At 49.8% G+C, this 23,287-nt stretch overlaps 1 protein-coding gene across 21 annotated transcripts in view; it reads left to right on the forward strand.

Moving 5' to 3' along the window:
* Nucleotides 1-23,287, forward strand: part of SNX29 (sorting nexin 29) — a 587,227-nt gene that overhangs the window by 65,842 nt on the left and 498,098 nt on the right. For all 21 annotated transcript variants that reach the window (XM_055561377.1, XM_055561386.1, XM_055561381.1 and 18 more), the window contains 5 exons: nucleotides 4,278-4,458; nucleotides 7,723-7,793; nucleotides 9,341-9,589; nucleotides 11,545-11,920; nucleotides 21,795-21,913. In XM_055561377.1, coding sequence (XP_055417352.1) covers nucleotides 4,278-4,458; nucleotides 7,723-7,793; nucleotides 9,341-9,589; nucleotides 11,545-11,920; nucleotides 21,795-21,913 — 996 coding nt within the window. The remainder of the gene's footprint in view (nucleotides 1-4,277; nucleotides 4,459-7,722; nucleotides 7,794-9,340; nucleotides 9,590-11,544; nucleotides 11,921-21,794; nucleotides 21,914-23,287) is intronic.

The following is a 23,287-nucleotide window of genomic DNA, read 5'->3' on the forward strand; positions in this document are numbered from 1 at the left end:
GCTGAGTAAGGTGATTTGAGGTGCCCGTCCTGCTGTGGCCAGGTGGTTGCTCAGCCCGGGTCACCTGCCGAGCCCTGTGGGAGACAGTGGTTGGTAGTGCTAAAGGGACTTTACAGAGAAGCAAATGGAACACAGATCCCCTGGGAAAGAGAGGCACGGGGCCAGAAGAAAGGGCAAGGCTTGCTCTTCGCCTGTCTTGGCCATGAAGTACTTCATACACATGCTTTATTTTCTCAATTTTTTCCCCCTCATCTCAAACCTCAAAGGCAGGTAGTTATCCCCGTTTTACAGATGAGGAAAATGAAGGACAGAATAAGTCGCCCAGGGTCACGCAAGGCCTGAACTAGAATTTGTGCCAGGGTTTTTGTCCGCCAAAGTGCGTTCTTTGAATTGGCATCGGTTAGTGTGGAAACTTTGCAAAAATCCTCTGTCATCCTCTGTCAGCAGGGACCCCCAGGTAGCTCACCTTAGTGCTCCTCTCCTGGTTCTTGTTCTTGTCAGCAGATGGCTTTCAGGAGCTGGGAGAACCAGAAGCCCTCACCCGCTTTTGGAATCAGCCTCCGGTTTGGAGCAGTAAGCAATCAGTGTATACGCCCCAATTAAATTATGGACACCGCAGGTGTTAAGTGGCAGGTGAGCTGCGCTTTAAATAGACCACATTAATTCTGGCAGTGGGAGCGGAGCCCTGCTGGGATATTGATGATCAGCAGCCGCATCATTCAGGCGAGCTTTAGAAGGATTCCGGAGTGGTAAGCAATTTAGAAATGGAAAGGTGAAAACACGCCTTGAAGTGTTTCGTGTGTTTTCAAGGTCAGAGGGAGGTGACTGCAGTTTTCAGAAAAGACAGGATGCAGATGAGAGTCTCTGGACTGAAGTCGTGCTGGATGTACTGATGGTTGTCTGGTGGGTTACAATGCAAGTTATTGGCTGGCTGGCCGGCTGGCCCCGATACTCTCAGCAAATGTCCTGTCTTGGTTTCTGAGAGAGGCTTCAAGTAGAAGCCTTCCTTCACTTTATTCTATCTTTATGTACAGACACTGACGCAGAGTGATTTCATGCAACACTTTGCTGCCTAGGCCAATTTTTTTTAAAAGAAAAAATTTTAACTTTTAAACAGGAAACACGTTAAAAGAAAAGTTATGCATTTGTGTGGTTTGGACTGATCTAATGGGTTTCGGGGGACTTTCCTGGTGGTCCAGTGGCTGAGACTCCATGCTCCCAATGCAGGGGGCACAGGTTCGATCTCTGGTCAGGGAACTAGATCCCACATGCTGCAACTGAGTTAAAATTTTAAAGAAGTAATAATGGGTTTCAGAAGGGGGTTAGTTTGGCATTTAGGGATTGAGAGAAGGCATTCTGAGTGATCCACTCTGCTGGTGGTTTTACCAGTCCTTCTTGGGATGTTTCTTTGAAATGATTTCAGAGATTGACTTGATCCACATTCGAATGCACACACACACTTGCATGTATGTACACATTTAGATGCCGTGAAAAAGGAAAAGAGGAAACAACCTGTATGCTCTCGGATAAGAAGGTAATTCTTTAGCAAACAGTGGTTGGTCACCATGGGCTGGACGTCACGCTCAGTGTTTTATCTCTCTTTTCTCCAGTTACCCCAGTAACCCTGGGGGAGTCTATATTTCGGGGCTTCTGTTAAGAGAGAGGAGTCTGAAGCTTAGCATGCTTGAGGGACCTGCCCAGAGGCATTCCCCTGAAGACCTCCTCACCTGTTGTCCTGCCCACGAGACCAGAAGCTTGTTAGGGACACATCCTTCTTGTCTACCTAGGGGCCCATGGCTTCACCCAGCTCATGGCTCCCAGGAAGAAGGCAGTCTGTGCTCCCTGAGCTAAATTGCAATCTTAGACTGAGCTTGTCAGCCTGGTGTCCAGTTTATGGAGATGTGCGTATTCACATCCTTCTGGAAGGAAGGTTCAAAGATCTTGTCACCTTCTCAGAGGGGTCAGTGAGTCTGTTTAGCTCCTGGGTTGGAATCCATCAAGCAGTTGTGAACACGATCCTTTTCAAGGGGGCAGAGCCCCCCTCACTTTGCAAGATGGTGTGATGACGTGGTTCACAGTGAGACAGCTCTGAGGTCCCTTTCTGCTGTCCCACTTATAACTGTGTATCACTGGGCCGGTTACTTCACTTGGCTGGGTCTCAGCCTTGTCTTTGATATGGAGACGGCCGTGGTGGTTGAGAGGACTGAGGTTAGATGGAAAGTGTGGAGTGCAGTGGCTGGTACGTACTTAATGCTCAGTAAGTAGCAGTGGCTGTCCCTATTGTTGCTGTTACTATTATTGACAGCTTTGAAAAGTATTGATGAACTACTATTAAGTAAAGAAGGTTGGTCACAAAATTAGGTATATACTAGAATCACACCTATGAAAAAAATCTGTGTGTGTATGGACAAAAAAGGCAGGATGTGAAGCGACGTGATGACTATTTTATGGATAAAAACACACTTCTTAGCTTTCCCTTAAAGCCTTAAATCTGTTCCTATTATTAGACATACAGAAATCTCCCTGAAGGAACTAGAAATGAGGACGGTTAGTTATGCACAGGGATGTTCAAAGCACTACACGGGGAAAATTGGCATTGTATTATGTTCCCAGCAGTCATGAAATAAATTGTGTTTAACTGGGGAGCCATCTAAAATCATGTTTCCAAAGATCTTCAAATGTTACGGAGAAAATGTCCATGATCTAGACAAGGAAAGAAACAAGTCCAGATACAAAGCTACGAATGTGGTGTGTGTGTATGTGTGTGTGTGTGTGTGTGTGTGTGTGTGTGTATATATATAAATGTACAGGTGTCCCCTGGAGGAGGGCATGGCAGCCCATTCCAGTATTCTTGCCTGGAGAATCCCATGGACAGAGGAACCTGGCGAGCTACAGTCCATAGGGTCACAGAGAGTCAGACGTGACTGAAGTGACTGAGCGCACACACACACATACACAGCACACAGTATGACGATATGTTAATTTCTTGCTGCTGCTGCTCTAACAAATTATTGCAAACTTTGTGGCTTACAACAACACAAATTAATTTTCCTGCATCTATGGAGGGCAGAAGTCCAGACTCAGTCTCACTGGGCTAAAGGCAAGGCGATGGCAGGGCAGGTGCCTTCTGGAGGCTCCCGGGCAGGATCTGTTCCTTGCCTCTTCCGGCTTCTGGCAGCTTCTGGTGGCTTCTAGCAGTTTCCAGCATTCCTTGGCTGTGGCCGCATCACTCCAGGCTCTGCTTCTCTTGTCATGCTGCCGCCTTCCCTTCTGCCTCAGATCTCCCTCCCCGTCCCTCTTTTTTGTAAAAATTTTATTATTTATTTTTGTTTTTGGCTGTGCTGGGTCTTCGTTGCTGTGCACAGGCTTTCTCTAGTTGTGGAGCGCAGGGGCTGCTCATCATTGTGCATGGGGTTCTCATTGCGGTGGGTTCTCTTGCTGTGGTTCCTGGGCTCTAGAAGACAGGCTCAATAGTTGTGGTGCACGGGCTTCTCATTGCCGTGGGTTCTTTTGTTGGGGAGCACGGGCTCTAGGGTGAGTGGGCTTCAGTAGCTGAAGCATGTGGGTTCACTGGTTTTGGTTCCCAGGCTCTAGAGCACAGGCTCAGTGGTTGTGGCGCATGGGCTTAGTTGCTCCAAGGCATGTGGGATCTTCCCTGACCAGGGATCCAACCCATGTCTCCTGCATGGATTGGCAAGTGGCTTCTTTACCACTGAGCCACCAGGGAAGCCCTCCCCCTACCTCTTTTAAAGATACCTGTGGTTATGTCAGGCCCAGAGAGACTATCCAGGGTAGTCACCCCATCTCAAGATCCTGAATTTAGTCACAGCTACAGAGTCCCTTGTGCCGTGTAAGGTAAGATGTCCAGATTTCAGGGCTTATGATGTGGTTATCTTTGGGAGTCACGATTCAGCTATCACAGATGTCAGTTTTGTAGAAAAAAAGCAAAGTGCAGGCAAAGAGATTGATTTGAAAATGTTAACAGTGATCACCTCTGGATGGTGATCAGGTCATTTTTTTTTTTTTTTTTTCCTGCACCAAGCAGCTTGTGGGATCTTAGTTTCCTGACCAGGGATCGAACCCAGGCCCATGGCAGTGAAAGCCCTGAGTCCTGACCACTGGACTGCCAGGGAATTCCCTGGGTAGGGGGGTTACGTGTATTTTGGGTATGTTCTCCGGTATCTTCCTTTTCCGTGCTAAGACCAGCATGCACACGGCCCCTGGGTGCTCCTCTGTACGCGATGTGCGCCCCACGGCATGGTCCCCTGTCTCCGCAGAACCCGTGTTCTGGTTCTACGTGAAGGAGGCGCTCAGCAAGCACGAGCTACAGCGCTTCCACGCCCTGCGCCACATCGCCTCGGACGCGGGCCGCGGCCGCGCCTGGCTGCGCTGCGCCCTCAACGAGAACTCCCTGGAGCGCTACCTGCACATGCTCCTGGCTGACCGCGGCCGGCTCAGGTACCCGGGCAGGGTGGGGGAGTGGGTGCCCCCGGGGCCGGGGGTGACCATCGCAGGATGTGCCCGCCTGCATCCGGGACGGCCGGGTTCCCCTCTTCCAGCCCCAGCTTGTCTGGCTGGGCCGTTGGGCACAGTCCACTGGAGACCAAGTGAAGATGCCTGTCGGGCTCCCTCCACGTGGCAACTGCATGCAGCAGGCACTCAATAGATGCCTGTTATTAATAAGGCCTGGGGTGTGGAGCGAGCTGTTGTCTTAGGACACGTGTGCCCCTCTTGGCAGAATTTTAATCTCGGTTTCTTTCAGATCCAGAATTTCTTGCTCTTCAGAAGTCGGGTGTTCAGTGCCCTGTCTCTTGCCATGTATTTCCTTGCACACTGGGTACTGGATGGTTCTTCTGGCCTTTTTTTTTTTTTTTTTTAAGAGCTTCGTGGATCTCAAACTGATGGAAAGTAATAGGGGCGTTTTAAGTTGAGAGAAGTCATTTGTTATTAAAAAGAACCCCTCCCATCCTTTTGTTTTCTTTTTTTCTTGATCATAAAGTTTATTCCAGAAGCGAGGTTACGCTGCCGAAACAAGCGTTTTGGAAACCTCAGTGGCTTGAGACCACCAGGTCCATGTCTTCTGCCTGCTGTGTGTCTGTCATGGGTTGAGGGTCTCATCTCAGAGACCCAGGCTAACAGAGGCACATCTCTGCGTATGCTTTCTGGACTGCCGAGGCAGAGAGGGGGCTCTGGCTAAGGGAAACACTGGCCCTCCAAGCTTCTGCCCACCGTGAAGCTTCACTTCCACGCGTATTTTATTGGCCAGCAAGTCACACTCAGTAGGGTGGGCAAGGTATGGTTATTCCACAGCCATAGGGAGAAGGCACTCAATGTGTATCAGTGAATAGTACAGGCAGCCGCCTTCCCTTCAGAGACATTTGATGGATGCTGTGGAACCCGCTGGGATGAGACTGAAATCACTCGTAAACTGCATAGACATAGCTCTGCTGGCGTGTTGGTGTGTTTCCCTGTCGTTGTGCCTGCATGCTGATCGTTATGACTTCTCTCTCTGTCTGCCTCTCTCTACCCCTCCCTCCCTGTCTCCCTTCCTCCCTCCTCCTCTTTCACGTTATTATTTTCCCTCTGAGACGGGTGGACCAGACATGTTGTTTTGTGTCACCTGATGGTCCAAAAAGACTGTGATCAGTTCCGCCCCGGTCCCTTGAATAACTTCCACACCCAGCAGTGCCCAGATCCTCAACAATGAGATGTCACTGAATTCAGTAAGCTGGCATTTATTTCATCAGTGCTGTGATACACTCCTGTGATTTCATATCTTGCTGTGCGTTCCCTGGCTCAGGTCTCCTCTGGTGTTTCTTCTGCTGCTTGAGGTCGTCTTTCTTCCAATAGTTGAGGGGTTCCGGTGTTAATGTGTTCCAGGCTTGTGTACTAAGGCTGTCAAAGATAGCCTTGAGGTTCTCTTATTTGATGTGGCCTGTGATATAGCTGTAGGGATGAAATGGGAGGGATGGGGGCCGGGAAGATGGGAGATAACAGTACCCACATGCTGCCTAGGACTACTCATGTCTGAGTTGGGAGGCTGTGCATGTCTGCGGGTACCTCTGAGCATTAACCAGCTTTCACTAAAGAAAACACACTCATGTTTCTTGATTCCCTGGTGGCTCAGCGGTAAAGAATCTGCCTGCCAATGCAGGATAGGCAGGTTCAATCCCTGGATCAGGAAGATTCCCTGGTGAAGGAAATGGCAACCCAACTCCAGTATTCTTGCCTGGGAAATCCCACAGACAGAGGAGCCTGGTGGGCTGCATATAATCCACGGGGTCGCAAAAGAGTCAGACATGACTAAGCAACCAAACAACAACTCATGTTTCTTAACAGTAGATTTTTTTTTTTTTGTGAAGCTCTTTCCAGCAGATTATTTACAAGTGCCATCTGCCATCCATATCCCCAGGTTCTGCATCTGTGGACTCAACCAGCCGTGGATTGAGTGCTGTGTTTAAGATCTGTGGTTGGTTGAACCTATGGCGGCAGAATTCGCAGATTTGGAGGGCTACCTGTACTATGCTCTTGTATGTAAGCATCCTCAACTTTGGTATCCGTAGTTGGTCCTGGAGCCAATCCCCCATGGATACTGAGGGACAGGTGTCCTTCAGAGCCGTACTCTGTGTCAAGGTTGAATGTGACAGTGAGCAATAGAAGGGAATATGCTGTTAAGACTCACCATTGTACTTCGCTGAATCACTAGCCTCTAATTCAGTGTGGGAAAACCAAATTCATTTACATGCAAGAAAACTGGCTCCAGTCTGTAAAGAATCACAGTTTGGGCAATCAGAGGTCTGACTGCACTGCCAGCTTGAAGACACAGTCTGTGCTTCCACTGACTTCTTTGCTAGGTTAAGTATGTTGACAATGATGTCTGTCTTTTCTCTTTCTGTTGGTTGTATTCAGTCACTTCAGCAGCTATGTATCCGGTCTTTTGCTGAACTCCAGGTCACCCATCACTGACTGTGCTTCAGTGAAATTGAATTTTGACTCCATTAGTTTAGAGTTCTCTGACCTGGTGGGGAAGTCAGAGATGAGAATATTTACTTGTTATTGCTTAGCCGGGGGTCGGCTAAAGAGCTGGGCCGTGGGGCAGGGAGAGCTGCCTTTGAGCCGAGGCTGTACCATTTATTGCTGAATGACCTTGGACAATGGAATGACCGATTGGCCTTCTGGTCCCCTTCTCTACAACTGCCGTTTAGGTCTGTGGGCTTTTTTAGCTTCCCAGCCCATTCCAGGGGGTAATTTGGGCTTTTGAGGCTGCTGCCCAAACTGGTGTTACATACAGATGCCTCGGTTGAAGGGCCCAGGGAACTAAAATTTCGTTCTGAAATCGTCTCTTCTTGTATGAGTCCACTCGGGGGTCCCTGTGGGCTGGCTTGGATTTCCTGTCTTATTTCTTAGAAACGTTGCTCGAGTGAAAGTCACCACTGTTTGTCCCTTTTCCCTTTTCTGCTTCATAAGTAGTGCGTTTCCATCTCATGCCTGTCTTGGTACGCTCAGGCTCTAATGATCTCAGGGGACCCATGAGGAAGTTGTAGGGTATACGCATTCAATCCTTTGTTTATAACCAGAAGACCCAGCGCAGCAGACCTTGCACGGCCACTTTGGCATAGACAGGCACGAACTTTGCAGGGAGCCATGTGAAGGAATTGTCTGGCTAACGGATGCTGAGAACGACGGTTCAGAGCATTCCCTCTCTTTCTTTTCCATTTGCAGCACGTTTTATGAAGACTGGGCTTTTGTCATGGATGAAGAAAGGTCTAGCATGCTTCCCACCATGGCGGCTGGTAAGCTTGGCCAGGGCCAGGGGTGCGGGGCAGGGGGTCCTGTGAAGCCTGGTGAGCAGAGGCGCTGCCTGGGAGTGAATGTGTAACTCCACGGGGTGCTGTGGGTTCCCCGTCCCTCACTGAATGAAAGGACCACTCATCACTCGGCACTATCCTTCCTTTAGTGGTGATAAACACGGAGTCCATTTATCTAGAATTGTGATACCCTGGCTGGGAAAGCGTGGGGTTGCGGGGTTTTGGCTGAGGCTTTGCAAGTGTGAGATAAAGATCCAGGGACCTGGGGGAGGAGACACGTCTCGGAAGCCTGGCTGTCCCTCCCTCTGGCAGGTGGCCTGAGGCAGATCCGTTGAGTTTTTCACCTTTACCTTCCTCTTCTGCAAGGTGGGAATCCTGATGGCACTGCAGTCACCTGATAGGGTTGTGAAAGAACCAGATGACAGAGTCAGTATCTGATTTGTCTGGTGAAAGCCCTGCCTTGATGCTAGTTGATGAACTGTAAAATTGTCTGACGTTTGACTCTCACTCCAAAGGTGAATGCAACCGAAGTGGGTGCCTTGCTTATTTCTTCCAAATCCTTTGTGCCTCCCCTTTCTCTCTTTCCTGAAAGTTTTCACTGAGTCCCATCTACTGAGTTACATTAGGCTTGTCCATTGATGAGGAAAAGTCAGATGGCCATGATGTCGTACGTAGGCCATAGGAGACCAGTGCGCATTTTTGCCTGAAGGTATAATGGACATGATATTTTTTTTAATTGGAGGATAATTGCTTTACAGTGTTGTATTGATTACTGCCATATGACAACGTGAATAGCCATAATTTTATATATCCCCTCCTTCTTGATTGGAGAAGGAAATGGCAAGCCACTCCAGTATTCTTGCCTGGAGAATTCCATGGACAGAGGAGCCTGGTGGGCTCCAGTCCATGGGGTCGCAGAGAGTTGGACATGACTGAGCGACTATCACTCCCTCCCTCCCTCCCTCTTGATCCTCCGTCCCCTGCTCTTATCCCACTCGACTAGGTCATCACAGAATGCCAGGCTGGGCTCCCTGTGTTATATAGCAGCTTCCTGCTAATTACCTATTTTGCACAATAGTGTGTATATGTCATTTTTTGATTGATTACCAAGCTGATTTTGGTGGATGATGGTATTTAATACTCTGTAAGAGATGCTGTTGTCCCTGTTTTATAGGTAAGAAACTGAAGCTCAGAGGGGTCATGAATGGCTTGACCAAGGTCTCAGAGCTACTGAGTGGCCATGCTGGGGCTCAGCCCAGGCAGACCAACCCCAGAATTTAAGCCTTCCCCTCCCCATTACTAACTTCTTATTTGAGTTTGTCTTCCTGACAGATAGGGAGAGACTATGGAAGACTCAACTCCCATGATAGCGGTGTCTCCTGACCCCAGTTTTGTGGGAGGTTTTTTTTTTTTAAGTCACCGTTTGAGATGAGTGTGTCTTGTGTCATCTAATGTCTGCAGCTTGTTTATTGTGTTGGAAGTGTGACTGTTGAACAACAGACAGTCCAGACTTTTCCCTTTTCGGGGGGTAGGTCTGAACTCCATACTCTTCGCGATTAACATCGACAACAAGGACTTAAACGGGCAGAGTAAGTTTGCTCCCACCGTCTCGGACCTCTTGAAGGAATCCACGCAGAATGTGACCTCCTTGCTGAAGGAATCCACGCAAGGAGTGAGCAGCCTTTTCAGGGAGATCACAGCGTCCTCGGCTGTCTCCATCCTCAGCAGAGCTGAGCAGGAGACCGACCCCTTGCCCGTGGTGTCCAAGCACGTCAGTGCCGGTGAGAGAGGATGGGGACACGGGGGGTTGGGCGGGGATGAGAAGAAAGCGCCCCGGGAAGTGAAATCCGATACACTGGTGTTTTCAGCTCATGTTTGTGTTTGTCTTTCTTACTCTTATTCACTCAGAAAGGGTGCTGAGAGGCTTCCTGGGACGTGAAGATGACAGGGTAGCCAAGCCAACAGCTCAGTCAGAGCAAACCGAGAGGGAGGGCATGATGGTCACATGAAGCCGGAGGAGGTTGCCCTTCATGCCTTTGTCCCTTCATCCATTCATTCGTTTAATTATCCTTCTGATCAGTGGGATGAAAGCCCAGCTATGGAGAATGTAGCCTGTTGAGGGGGAGACGTTTAAGTGGAGGCCGGGGAAAGAGAGGAAATGGTTGGTTTTGACTCTAGGCTCTGGGGAGGCCAAGGAAAGTGGATTCAGTTCTGATTAATTTCGTAAGAAGTTTTACAGTGCCCCTTGAACCTTTTGGGACATCCAGAACGTTGAAACAGCAAAATAGGAAGTTTGGGTTATAAGGGCTTAATCCTGGTATTCTCAAATCCCTTAAATAAGGCAGTAATCATGGTCTTCCCTTTGGAGTTATTAATGATGGGGAAGCTCAGAATTCTATGAAGTCTTTGGTATACACTGGCTTTATCTGTCTTGCCTTCTCCTTTTTTTTTTTTTAAATCATTAAAAAATTTTTTTAGCTGTGCTGCAAAGCATGTGGGGTCTTAGTTCCCTGACCAGAGATCGAACCTGTGCCCCCTGCATTGGAAGTGCAGAGTCCTAACCACTGGACCACCAGGAGGCCCACCCTCTCCTTCTTGAGCAGAGACCTCATGCAAATGACATGGACTGTTGATGACTGTACCAGAGATGCTGGGATTGTACACCCAAAGGAGTGTCTCTTCCATGCATTTTGGGAGCCTTGCTTTTGACACGGTCTTCACGTTCTGACACACTGGTGATACATCACCATGTCACACCCTAGTGGGTGGATTTGTCTTTTTGGAATTGGCTCCAAAGTGCTTCACACCCAAGACTGATGATTAAAATGCGTGAACAGACTGGCTCACCTAAGTGCCAGGCACCAGGGCAGTCCTGACTTCTGTTTCCGTTTGTCTCTGCTGCGTAACAAACAGCTCCAAAATGTAGTAGCTTAAAACAGACAACCTCGGTTCATTCCTTTTTTGTGAGTCTGTGAGTTGGCGGATGGTTCTTCTGCTGGTTTCACCTGGGCTCCCTCATGGGGCTGCATTCAGCTGGTGACTGAGCTGGAAGGTCCAAGGTGGCCCCATTCACGCATCTGGAGTTGGTGCTGACTCCTGGCTGGGGCATCTCAGTTTCCCCTACGTTGGCCTCTCATCCTCCAATAAGTTAGACTGGCTTCCTCTGTGGTAGTTTCAGGGCATTATTCCATGAGGGTAATGCCTGGCCTCTAGAACTCACAGATTTGTTATTTCTGCCACATTCTGTTCTTAAAAGTAGAGCACTAAGCTGGCCTAGAGTCAAGAGGGTGGAGACGTAGGCACCACCCATGATGCGAGCAGTCCTGCTGAAAAGGGGCACGTTGCAGGGTTGGGAGAAATTGGGGCTGTTGAACAATCAGTTACAATCCCTGAACTGATTTTCTTGGTCTCATCTCCCAGCCATGAGAATGTTTTCCAAAGTGAACGGGTAAAAATCATTTCAATATTGATTCATCTTTTGAATCAAAGTGCTTGGAAAGATTGCTTAGAAGGAATGATTGTAATGTGTGCTCTGTGACATATTTCAAACCAGAAGTAGAGGCCCACATTCATTTTGCTTGGTCTTGCATAGACAGATTTCCACCCCCTGCCCCCCGCAAGGATTAAAAAAAAGATCTGAGTTTATCTTCAATTTATTTTTGAGTAGAATAGTAAGAGATTTTCCACAGTCTAGAGGCAGGATCATCGCTTTTTCTTATCTCATATCTTTTGCCAGATGCCAAATGTAAAAGGGAGCGGAAGAAGAAAAAGAAGGTGACCAACATCATCTCATTTGATGACGAGGAAGATGAGCAGAGCTCCGGGGATGTTTTTAAGAAGATCCCCGGGGCTGGGGAGAGCTCAGAGGAGAACTCCGACAGGTCCTCGATCAATATCATGTCGGCCTTTGAAAGCCCCTTTGGGCCAAATTCCAATGGAAGTCAGGGCAGCAACTCTTGGAAAATTGATTCTCTGTCTCTGAACGGGGAGTTTGGGTACCAGAAACTGGATGTGAAAAGCATCGATGATGAAGACGCGGACGAGAATGAGGACGACATGTGCGGGAGCACGCCGGGAAGGAAGCGCCCGGGCCACTCTGAGTTGCCAGAGAAGTAAGTTCCCCCCCGAGAGCTTCTACGAAAGGGTAGTGGGGGACTTCCCGGGTGGTCCAGCGGCTAAGACTCACCTTCCAGTGCAGGAGGTGTGGGTTCGATTCCTGGTCAGGGAGCTGAGATCCCACGTGCCCCAAGGTCAAAAAACCAAACATGAAAAACAGAAGCAATATTGTGAGAAATTCAATAAAGACTTTAAAAATGATCCACATCTCAGGAATCTGCCTGCCAGCGCAGGTGACACGGGTTTGACCCCTGGATTTCACGTGCCTCGGAGCAGCTAAGCCCGTGCACACAACTGCTGGACCTGTGCTCCTGAGCCCGAGAGCTGCTAGTTGCAGCTGAGCCGCTGGCTGCTGAGCCCGAGGACTGCAGCGATTAAGCCCACATGCCCTGGAGCCAGTGCTCTGCAACAGGAGAAGCCACGGCAATGAGAAGCCTGGCACCACAGCTAGAGACAGTGGAGCGTAGCCCCTGCTTGCTACAACTAGAGAAAAAGCCCACGCAGCAACGAAGACCCAGCATAGCCAAATAAATAAGTTACAAAAAAAAGATCCACAGTAAAAAAAAAAAAAAAAAAAAATCAAACCTTAAAAAAATGTAAAAAAAAGGGGGGGGTGGTACACAGGTTGCTGGCTCTTTCTGCAGTTTTGGGTGATGTTAGACTGCAGGTTTTTTATTTGTTTGCAGCATCTTTCATTATTCAGATCTTGATTTTGGGGGAAGGAGTGTGAACTTACTTTCTCCTGAGAACTCAGTGGAGGGAACGTATATATTATTGGAAGGTACTTATAGGATTGGTGTCAAGATGTATGGCCTGAAATTCTTGCTTTGTGTTTATGTCTTTCATTTTATAACTTGAATTTTGCTTTCATGTCTTGCTGGCCACCAGCCCAGGAAGTTCAGGAGAGAGGCAAGGTATTTTAGAGAACAGTCTCAGGCTGGTAATGTCTGTGTTTATTTGCAGGGTAACTTGCCTGCACTTATCGCCTTAACACTGGGGCTGTAGTATGTTTATACCTTCGAGAGGGGCTGGATGCAGGTGAACGTGTGAAGCACAAAAGCAAAGTTAGGAGATTGACCCTTAGAATCATGGCAACCCGGGCTCTCATTTACTAGCTCCGTGGCTTAGTTTAGACTAGGACGGACAAGTTTCTTTGCCTCCCAGAGCCTCAGGCCTCACCTGAGATCCGAGAGAACAGCACGTGCTTTGGAGAGTTGTTGTCCCGCCCGTGGGACCCTGTGTGTGAGGCCTGGGGCGTTGGTGCCAGCACACCGAGGACAGCCCTGCCGCTGTGCCGCTGTGGCGCTGTAAGCCTTGTGATCGTTCCTGTCCTTGCTCTCACGCTCATTCCTGACCCTGCTGGGTCTTCATTACTGGGAGGGCTTTTCTCCAGTTGCAAAGAATGGGGACTGCGCTCACTTGCGGTGCACAGGCTTCTCATTGTGGCGCCTTCTCTTTTGCAAAGCATGGGCTCTGGAGAGTGGGCTCGGTAGTTGTGGCACACGGGCTTAGCTGCCCCGTGGCCTGTGGAATCTTCCCGGACCAGGGATCGAACCCACGTCGCCTGCATTGACAGGTGGACTTTTAACCACTGAAGCACCGGGGAAGTCTTGCTCTTCCTCTTGATGCTGAATCAACTAGTGACTTCTTCACCCGAGCTCTGAGTGTGCAGTGCTGCCTAGTCACGGCCGTCTTCAAAACCAGCCGCGAGAGCGTACAGTGAAGAAGCTGAGACCCCATGGGGCGCCGAAGAGGCCAAGCCGCCTCCAGTCCTAAGCTTGGCGTCTCCATGTGTTGAGTCAGAGTTTTTCTTCTTTCTCATGAGACTCTGCCTGTTTTTGTCTTCGATTTTTACTGTTATCCTCGTTCACGTGGATGCTCACGATAGTAGCGTTGCCTCCGTATCATGTAGGAGAGGCCAGATGCTGCAAGCTGCAGACACGCTGTATCCTAGCACTTAGAGTGGTCCCGGGGGGTTTATGGGTGTCACCCCACTTGATGGATGAAAGAACCAGATTCTTTAATGCAGAGTCGAGATTTGTCAAAGCAATGGGCAAAACCAGGGTTAAGTTTAGGTCGCACTGGCTGCATTTTTTTTCCTGCCCAGGGTTTTTTCCGCCTCCTGATGTATGTTAGGGAAACCCCCCTGTGGCATTGTTCTTGCTCACTGGGTATGGATGATTTTGTACTCGGATCCAGTCTCGTGAACCATGCTGTTAGAGTTCTCCAGAGAAACAGAACCGATAGTGTGTGTGTGTGTGTGTGTGTGTTTCTGCATGTGTATGTATGTATGTATTCATCTCCGGAGATTTACCTTAAGAAAATTGGCTCATGTGATGGTGGAACTTGACGTCAAAATCTGCAAGGTAGGCCTGCAAACTGGAGGCCCAGGGAAGGACTGCAGTTCGAATCTGAAGACAGTCTGCTGACAGAATTTCTTCTTCTCTGGGGGGAGAACGTCTGTGTTTTTCTACTGAGGCCTTTAACTGATGAGGTGAGGCCCCCCTGGCTTATGGAGGGTGATCGGCTTTACTTGCAGTCTCCTGACTTACATTTTAATCTCATCTAACCAAATGCCTTCCCAGAGACATCAAGAATGACATTTGGTCAAGTATCTGGGTACCGTGGCCTAGCCCAGATGACACATAAAGGTAACCGTCACACCTGCCTGTGCTTCTTCCCCTGGGCCTTTGAGGAAATGCCGTTTGTATTTTCTGTCGCTCTAGGCCAGCGCACCTCCGAGTTGCTTCATCCATGAGTCAGTCTTGTGGCCTCAGACAGTTGTTTCTCTTGCTGCTGGACTAGCGCCAGTGAGGGGAGGCCAGCCTGCGAGCCGGGGCAGCCGGCGGCATTGTGATGTGTGAGCCACAGAACAATGCAGCCTGACCTTTTCAGGCTCGGCCCTCCGAGGCCACTGGGCCTCCTATGAACTATGGACAGCTGCTCGCTGGCATAAAGAGGGGATCTCGAGCCAACATCCTGCAGAGCATCTTGGGGAAAGAGCAGTGATGAGATGGCCTACTGAGTAATGCTTTGATTTTGCTTCTAAGCTAGATTCATGTGAAAGGTCTAGGAACCTGGAGGGGCCGGGACTTTAGAGTTTAATAGCGCGGCCAGGTTTGTGGGAGGAAAGGGGCCAGGTCGGGAGAAGCATGTGCTGGGTGGCAGCGGCCTCTGGCAAAGTCAGATGCTCTGATTGTTTTTCATTAATAGATGCGCTGCTGGCCAAATACTGGGTTTACACGTCCATGTGCTGGCAATTAGACCACTTCTTGGATGACTGAGCAAAGATCTTGTGCCTCCTGCCTCAGTATTTAGAAGTGGTTCAGTTCAGTTCAGTTCAGTCGCTCAGTCATGTCCAACTCTTTGCGACCCCATGAATCGCAGCTCGCCAGGCTTCCTTGTCCATCACCAACTCACGAAGCTTGCACAAACTCATGTCCATCGAGTCAGTGATGCCATCCAACCATCTCATCTTCTGTTGACCCCTTCTCCTCCTGCCTTCAATCTTTCCCAGCATCAGGGTCTTTTCCAAGGAGTCAGTTCTTTGCATCAGGTGGCCAAAGTATTGGAGCTTCAGCTTCGCATCAGTCTTTCCAGTGAATATTCAGGACTGATTTCCTTTAGGATTGACTGGGTTGTTATCTTTGCAGTCCGAGGGACTCTGAAGAGTCTTCTCCAACACCACAGTTCAAAAGCATCAGTTCTTCGGTGCTCAGCTTTCTTTATAGTCCAACTCTCACATCCATACATGACCACTGGAAAAACCATAGCTTTGATTAGACAGCCTTTGTCTTATTTTGTTAAAAAGTTAAATCTCCTAAAATGGTCTTTGCTTACACACATATACCTTCATGTTGTATGCAATGAAAAAAATACAGACAGGAACTTTCCTGCTGGTCCAGTGGGTAAAGGCCCCGTGCTCCCAATGCAGTGCTCAGCTTTCTTTATGGTCCAACTCTCACATCCATACATGACTACTGGAAAAACCATAGCTTTGACTAGATGGACCTTTGTCAGCAAAGTAATGTCTCTGTTGTCTAGGTTGGTCATAGCTTTTCTTCCAGGGAGCAAGCGTCTTTTAATTTCATGGCTGCAGTCACCATCTGCAGTGATTTTGGAGCCTGAGAAATAAAGTCTGTCACCGTTTCTGTTGTTTCCCCATCTGTTTGCCATGAAATGATGGGACTGGATGCCATGATCTTCGTTTTCTGAATGTTGAGCTTTAAGCCAACTTTTTCACTCTCTTCTTTCACTTTCGTTAAGAGGCTGTTAAGTTCCTCTTCACTTTCTGCCATAAGGGTGGTGTCATCTGCATATCTGAGGTTATTGATATTTCTCCTGGCAATCTTGATTCCAGCTTGTGCTTCATCCAGCCCAGCCTTTCTCATGATGTACTCTGCATATAAGTTAAATAAGCAGGGTGACAATATACAGCCTTGACGTACTCCTTTTCTGATTTGGATCCAGTCCATTGTTCCATGTCTAGTTCTAACTGTTGATTCTTGACCTGCATACAGATTTCTCAAGAGGCAGGTCAGGTGGTTTGGTATTCCCATCTCTTTCAGGATTTTCCAGTTTATTGTGATCCACACAGTCAAAGGCTTTGGCATAGTCAATAAAGCAGAAAGGTGTTTTTCTGGAACTCTCTTGCTTTTTCAGTGATCCAACATATGTTGGTGATTTGATCTCTGGTTCCTCTGCCTTTTCTAAATCCAGCTTGAACATCTGGAAGTTCTTGGTTCATGTACTGTTGGAGCCTGGCTTGAACAATTTTGAGCATTACTTTGCTAGCGTGTGAGATGAGTGCAGTTGTGGGGTAGTTTGAGCATTCTTTGGCAGTGCCTTTCTTTGGGATTGGAATGAACACTGACCTTTTCCAGTCCTGTGGCCACTGCTGAGTTTTCCAAGTTCTCTGGCATATTGAATGCAGCACTTTGCATCATATTTTAGGATTTGAAGTAGCTCAACTAGAATTCCATCACCTCCACTAGCTTTGTTTGTAGTGATGCTTCCTAAGGCCCACTTGACTTCGCATTCCAGGATGTCTGGCTCTAGGTGAGTGATCACACCATCGTGGTTATCTGGATCATGAAGATCTTTTTTGTACAGTTCTTCTGTGTATCTTGCCACCTCTTCTTAATATCTTCTGCTTTTCTTAGGTCCATACCATTTCTGTCCTTTATTGTGCCCGTCTTTGCATGAAATGTCCCCTTGGTGTCTCTAATTTTCTTGAAGAGATCTCTAGTCTTTCCCATTCTATTGTTTTCCTCTCTTTCTTTGCATTGATCACTGAGGAATTTCTTATCTCTCCTTGCTATTCTTTGGAACTCTCCATTCAGATGGGTGTATCTTTCCTTTTCTCCTTTACCTTTAGCTTCTCTTCTTTACTCAGCTGTTTGTAAGGCCTCCTCAGACAACCATTTTGCCTTTTTGCATTTCTTTTTCTTGAGGATGGTCTTGATCACCACCTCCTGTACAATGTGATGAACCTCCGTCCTTAGTTCTTAAGGCACTCCATCAGATCTAATCCCTTGAATCTATTTGTCACTTCTACTGTATAATTGTCAGGGATTTGATTTAGGTGGATTTGATTTATAAGTGGTAGCTTTTCTTTTTTTTGACCATGCTGCGTGGCATTTGGGATCCTTGACCAGGGACGGAACCCATACCCTCTGCAGTGGAAGTGCAGTCTTAACCACTGGACTGCCAGGGAAACCCCTGATTATTTTTCTTAAAAAAGAATAATACCTTTATTATAAAAAGGGGTTTTCCTGTCACTTTATATGTGCTCCATGAAACCAACAGAGAAGTGGGGTGAAAACATAATTTGAAAAGAACTACAAGCCTGAAAAAGGTTGCATTTCAATAGCAACTGTGTAAACGCAGAGCGAAAGCAGACCCTGCACTTTGCCATCGTCTTCATCACGTTTGAAAAAGAGAACCAGGTGGAGGGTGGGCCTGCGTGAGCGCCCCGCCAGGACGGCTGGCTCTCTGCCCTCAGTGCTCAGAATCTTCAGACACACAGTAGCATTAACTCGTACAACGATCAGGCCAACCCTCGCTCACATCATCCTGACCGAGCGTCAGCCCTGTCCACAGCCTCTGCGGAGAACAGTGTGACACGTCAGGAGCCTTAGAAATGTTCTGTTGCTGTTGTTCAGTTGCTCAGTTGTGTCCGACTCTCTGCGACCCCATGGACCGCAGCACGCCAGGCTTCTCTGTCCTTCACCATCTCCCGGAGTTTGTGCAAACTCATGTCCACTGAGTCAGTGATGCCATCCAACCATCTCATCCTCTGTCGTCCCCTTCTCCTCCTGCCCTCAGTGCTTAGTCCCCTCGATTTAGTAATTCCGCTGCCGGGAAGCCGTGCTGAGGACAGGTCTGAGGACAAAGGCTGTTGCCTCCAGATGACAGCATGCTGCGTTAGAGAGACAACGCAAGGGACCAAAAGGTGCAGGCGCGGAGGAACTACTCACAGTGAACAGCGGAGTGTTTCATAGTTCAGATTAAATCTTAGTGTTCAGGATCTTAAACATCTTAAATGACATCTGAGAGTGTTCACATAGTGTGAGGATGAACTTATACATTGAATGAAAAAAGGAAATTATAAAAACCTACATTTAGTTGCGTCACAACCTCTTAAAGAGAAGTATGCAAGTCAAGAAAAAGACAGAGGCGATCATGTCCAGGTCAGTCATGTTTTGGATAACGTGCCTTTGGGTGTGTTATTCTCCCCCTCTTTGGCTTCCCTGGTGGCTCAGACGGTAAAGAATCTGCCTGCAATGGAGGAGACCTAGGTTCCATCCCTGGGTCAAGAAGATCCTCTGGAGAAGGGAATGGCAGCCCACTCCAGTGTTCTTGCCCGAAGGATCTCTTGGACAGAGGAGCCTAGCAGGCTCTCGTCTCGGGTCACAAAGAGTCAGACACGACTAAGCAACTAACACTGCCCTCCTCTTTGTGGCATTTTCTAGGTTTTTTTTTTTTTTTTTTTTTAAGTATCTTCTCTAAAGAAAAGCAACACCCATTCTGGTATTGGCACCGTATTCTGAATTGGTCTCTGCCTCAGGAATGACTTTAGTGTAACCCCTTTTTGAGATGGGGATCCTTTGCCCACTTTTATGTGGGTCCAAACCTCAGCTCGTGGGGCCTGACTTCACCTTGTGCTCTGCACGTGTTGTCAGAAAGTGGCAAGATGTATGTCCCCTTAGAAACAGCAGAGTAGGATAGAAACATACATATCACCATGTATAAGCGAGATAGCCAATGGGAATTTGCTGTATGACACAGGGATCCCAACCTGGTGCTCGGTGACAACCTAGAGGGAGGAGATGCGGTGGGAGGTAGGAGGGAGGTTCACGAGGGAGGGAACATATATATTACCTGTGGCCGCTTCATGTTGATGTGTGGCAGAAACCAGCACAACATTGTAAAGCAGTTATCCTCCAATTAAAAATAGATAAATTAAAAAAATTACAGAAGTAAAGATTCAACAACAAAAAGAAACAGCAGGAAATCCCACCCACCTGGAGCCGGTACAGCAGCCAGGAAAGGACTGTGGTTTTGCCGCCGTGTCCCGAGGGGCACCCTGGCTGCCTCTGGGCGTCTGTCTGGGAGTCCCCCTGGTTGCCAGCTGCTGGATCGGAGCCCAAGGCAGGCAGGCAGTTCTTTACAGATTGTAGAGGCAGGGCCACGTGCACCCCAGCACCCAGCTCTGCTGCGGGGCACACAGGTGGGGCGCTTCCTCTCCCATGCCTCACGGAGTGCGTTACCTGCAGGCCTGAGTCACAGAGCTGGCAAAAGTCTGCAGGTCGCTTCTCCCTGTGTGTCTTGCTGAGTGTCACATGTGCAGCCAAAAGCTCCAGAGGACTCAGAGGAGAATGGCTGCAGGACAAGCTTTAAAGGAAGAGCTGGCAGGGACTTCCCTGATGGCAGCATGGTTAAGAATCCGCCTGCCAATGCGGGGGACACAGGTTCGATCCCTGGTCCGGGAAGATCCCACATGCCGTGGAGCAGCTAAGCCCTAGAGCTCCCTAGAGCCCATGCTGTGCAGCGAGAAGCCACCACGATGATCAGCCTGGCCCCTCAGTGAGGCACAGCCCCCGCTCACTGCAGCTAGAGAAAACCCACACATAGCAATGAGACCCAGTGTAGCCATAAATAAAGAAATAACATTTTAAAAAAGTTTAAAAAAAGAGCTGGCAAACTAGCCTGTTGGCCAAATCTACCCCCAGGCCAAGAATGGCTGTTACATGTTTTAAAGCTTTGTAAACCATTCAAAAAAAAAAACAAAACCAAAAAACGAAGAAGTATACTGGATGAGATGGTTAGATAGCATCACTGCCTCAGTGAACATGAATTTGAGCAAACTCCAGGGGATGGTGAAGGACAGGGAAGCCTGGCATGGTGCAGTCCAAGGGGTTGCAAAGAATTGGACACGACTTAGCTACTGAACAGCCACAATGGCCAATAGCCTAAAGTATTGGCTGTCTGGTCCTTTTCAAAAAAATTTTGTTAATCCCTGCTCCATATGAAAGAAATATATACATCATGTATCGTGTTGGGCAGTGGCCAGGAGACTCATAGTAACTGGATCTGGAAGACCTGGGCTGAATTCTACCAGCCTTGGTCCTGGCCAAGTGATGAACTTGGACCAGTCGCCTGATCTCTCTGAGTTGTTTTTGTCCCCTCCTTTCCCCTCCCCTTCCTCTCCTTTTCCTTCCTCCTCCTCCTCCTCCTCCTCTCTGCCTCCCTCCCTCCATTAAGTATCTGTGACTGTGATCTGCTGTGGTCTTCTTTACATCTGATTTACAACGTGAGTTTATAAACCTTCAAGTCCTGCACAGACGCATCTTGGTGTTTATCACTGTTGGCTCTTGCCCAGAAGTAGATGCTGCAGTGGGCAGATACTTTCTCAAACCCACGTAACCGAACCAGCCTGGCCTTACCAAGGTCGAACAGGCTAGTTTGGCAGTGGTGGGTAAGGTTACACTGTAACAGATCATATGAGCCTGGTTAATATTCGAAATGACCCCCTTTCTTGGAAGTGGCCCAGACACGGTCTGGTCTGGTTCTGTCCTTTTACTCCTGAGGGTTTGAGAACCAGTGAGGCAGAGGGACACTGGCCCAGGCTTATTGGAGAAGCCAGAGCCCTTGGGGCCTCCTCTTGCTTCAGTCCTGGCACGTGCGGCCCCCCACTTCCATCCCTGTTCCCCCCTCCACCTCCCCTCGTGGCCCCAGCGCTTCCCTCCCCACTCACTTCAAACCTCCCTTCTTCATGGAATCCTTCCACCACCTTCCCGACCAGCCCCATGAACCTGAGCTGCCGTTTCTCACTTTTTTGTGGGATCGTATGTTTCATGTCGGGCTTCCCAGGTGGTGCTAGTGGCAAAGAATCCGCCTGCCAGTGCAGGAGATGTAAGAGACGTGGGTTCGATCCCTGGGTCGGGAAGATCCTCCTCGAGAAGGGTATGGCAACGCACTCCAGTATTCTTGCTTGGAGAATCCCATGGACAGAGGAGTCTGGTGGATTACAGTCCATGGGGTCGCAGAGTCAGACATGACTGAAGTGACTTAGCACGCACACACATACTTCATGTCTGCACCCCCAGCAGACTGTAAGCTCCATGAGGGCAGGATGGACCTTGTTGGCTGGCTTGTGTGTGTGTGCGTGTGTGCATGCATGCATGTGTGTGTCCACTGCCTGGCAGGTAGGAGGGGCTCAGTACACATGGGCTAAAGAGCGAGCACAGGAGGGCCGGCTCCCGGCTCCCGCCCGGGCCTCCTCGTGTTCTCAGCCCCTCCCGGCCTGGGTGGTTCCCTGCGGGGGTCGGGCGGGGCCCTGACCCGCAGCTGTGCTCTCTCCCTCAGGCCGCGGGACACGGGTGCCTGCCTCTCCCAGATGCACGGCTGGGCCCCGCTGCAAGTGCTGCACGGCCACGCCGAGGTGCTCTTCCCGGTCAGCGGCGTGGGCTCCTACGGGCCTGCAGGTGGGTGTCCCCGGTTCCTCCCTGCCTCCCGCACGGGCTGTGGCCGGAGCAGAGGCAGGAGAGGCCGGATCAGTTGTCACGTCTGTGGGCAGGGGTGGGGGGAAGGGAGGCAGGGAGGCCGGGGCTCAGGGCAGGCGGCCCCTCTCAGCAGGGGAGCCCCAGTGGCTTTGGCTTGTCTCCTCGCTGAACCAGGGTATTTTGCGGTGCTCTCGCCTGAGCGGGTGTTGGCATGTTACCTGGGAGCCCCCAGGCCTGCTTCCTTTCTTATCAGCGATCTGTTGAACTTGGTGGTGTACAGGCAGATTACAAATGGTGACCATTATTTTTGCCTCTCAGGAGGAGGGAGGTCAGAAGCCATAGCTCTAAAGACCCTCGTACCCTTGGCAGCTGAGGGCATGGGGGTCAGGGACTAAGCTTGCTGAAAAGTGGGCAAGCCTTTCTGGCCCGTTCCTTGTGACTGAGGGGACACGCGTGTGGTTTGTTATTATTTTGTTCGGCTAGAGCAGGTCGGGGTGGGAGGTGTCGGGGTGTGGGTGGGAGTCGTGGCTGAGCCCAGCGCTCCTGGCCAGGTGGGTGTGCGTGGTGCCCGGCACAGAAGAGCACTGGGTCGTTCCGGTGCCCCCGCAGCCCCACCGTGTCGGCGAGGCCTCCCCGCACCTGCAGCGTGGGTGCCCCTCTCACCCTTGTGGGCCCAGGTTTAGGAAGCCGTGGACGGTTGGGAACAGGGGCCCACCGGGTGCTCAGGAAGCTGTCGACATTCTAAGCCGGATGACAGACGGTTGTCATGGCTCTGTGTGAGGAACAGAAACTCCCTCAGACTAGCTCAGGGAGGGCGGGCCTGTTCCCGGGTGCAGTCGGGGCTGGGGGGCGTGGTGGTCACCTCGAAGGTGCTGAGGGTGGGGCAGGTGGCCGCCCGCGAGGCGGTGTTGCTGGTGTGAGTGACCACCGTCCGCCAGGCTGGTCTCCTCTCCGGGGAAGTGCAGATGGCGGTGATGAACACACGATGCTTGTCTGGGTTAGCTCAGTCCCTCCTGACCGTAGCCCTCGAGGAAGGGGAGTCACTGTTCAGACGTGGGGCGAAGCTCCCCCGAGGGAGTCTGAGAGGAGAGGCCGGGCACACAGGAGGGCCCGGGCAGGCTCCCTGCTGGCTTCATACCAGTGGGGTGGCGGGGGGCGTCTTTGGGCCTGGCCTGGCCTGCAGTCCTCCTGGTCCTGTGCCCCACTTCCTGGTGGGGTCTGCCCCCTCTCCTCCCCTCGCTGGTCGGTCCGTGTTTCTTCAGCCTTCTCCTCCTCCCATCTGCTCTGTACCTGGCTGAGGTGTCAACAGAGCACCTTCGGTACCAACCAGAGCTTCTGTCTGGGTCTCGGTGAAGC

Source organism: Bubalus kerabau, chromosome 23, assembly GCF_029407905.1.
Source record: "Bubalus kerabau isolate K-KA32 ecotype Philippines breed swamp buffalo chromosome 23, PCC_UOA_SB_1v2, whole genome shotgun sequence".
NCBI classification, from domain to species: Eukaryota; Metazoa; Chordata; class Mammalia; order Artiodactyla; family Bovidae; genus Bubalus; species Bubalus kerabau.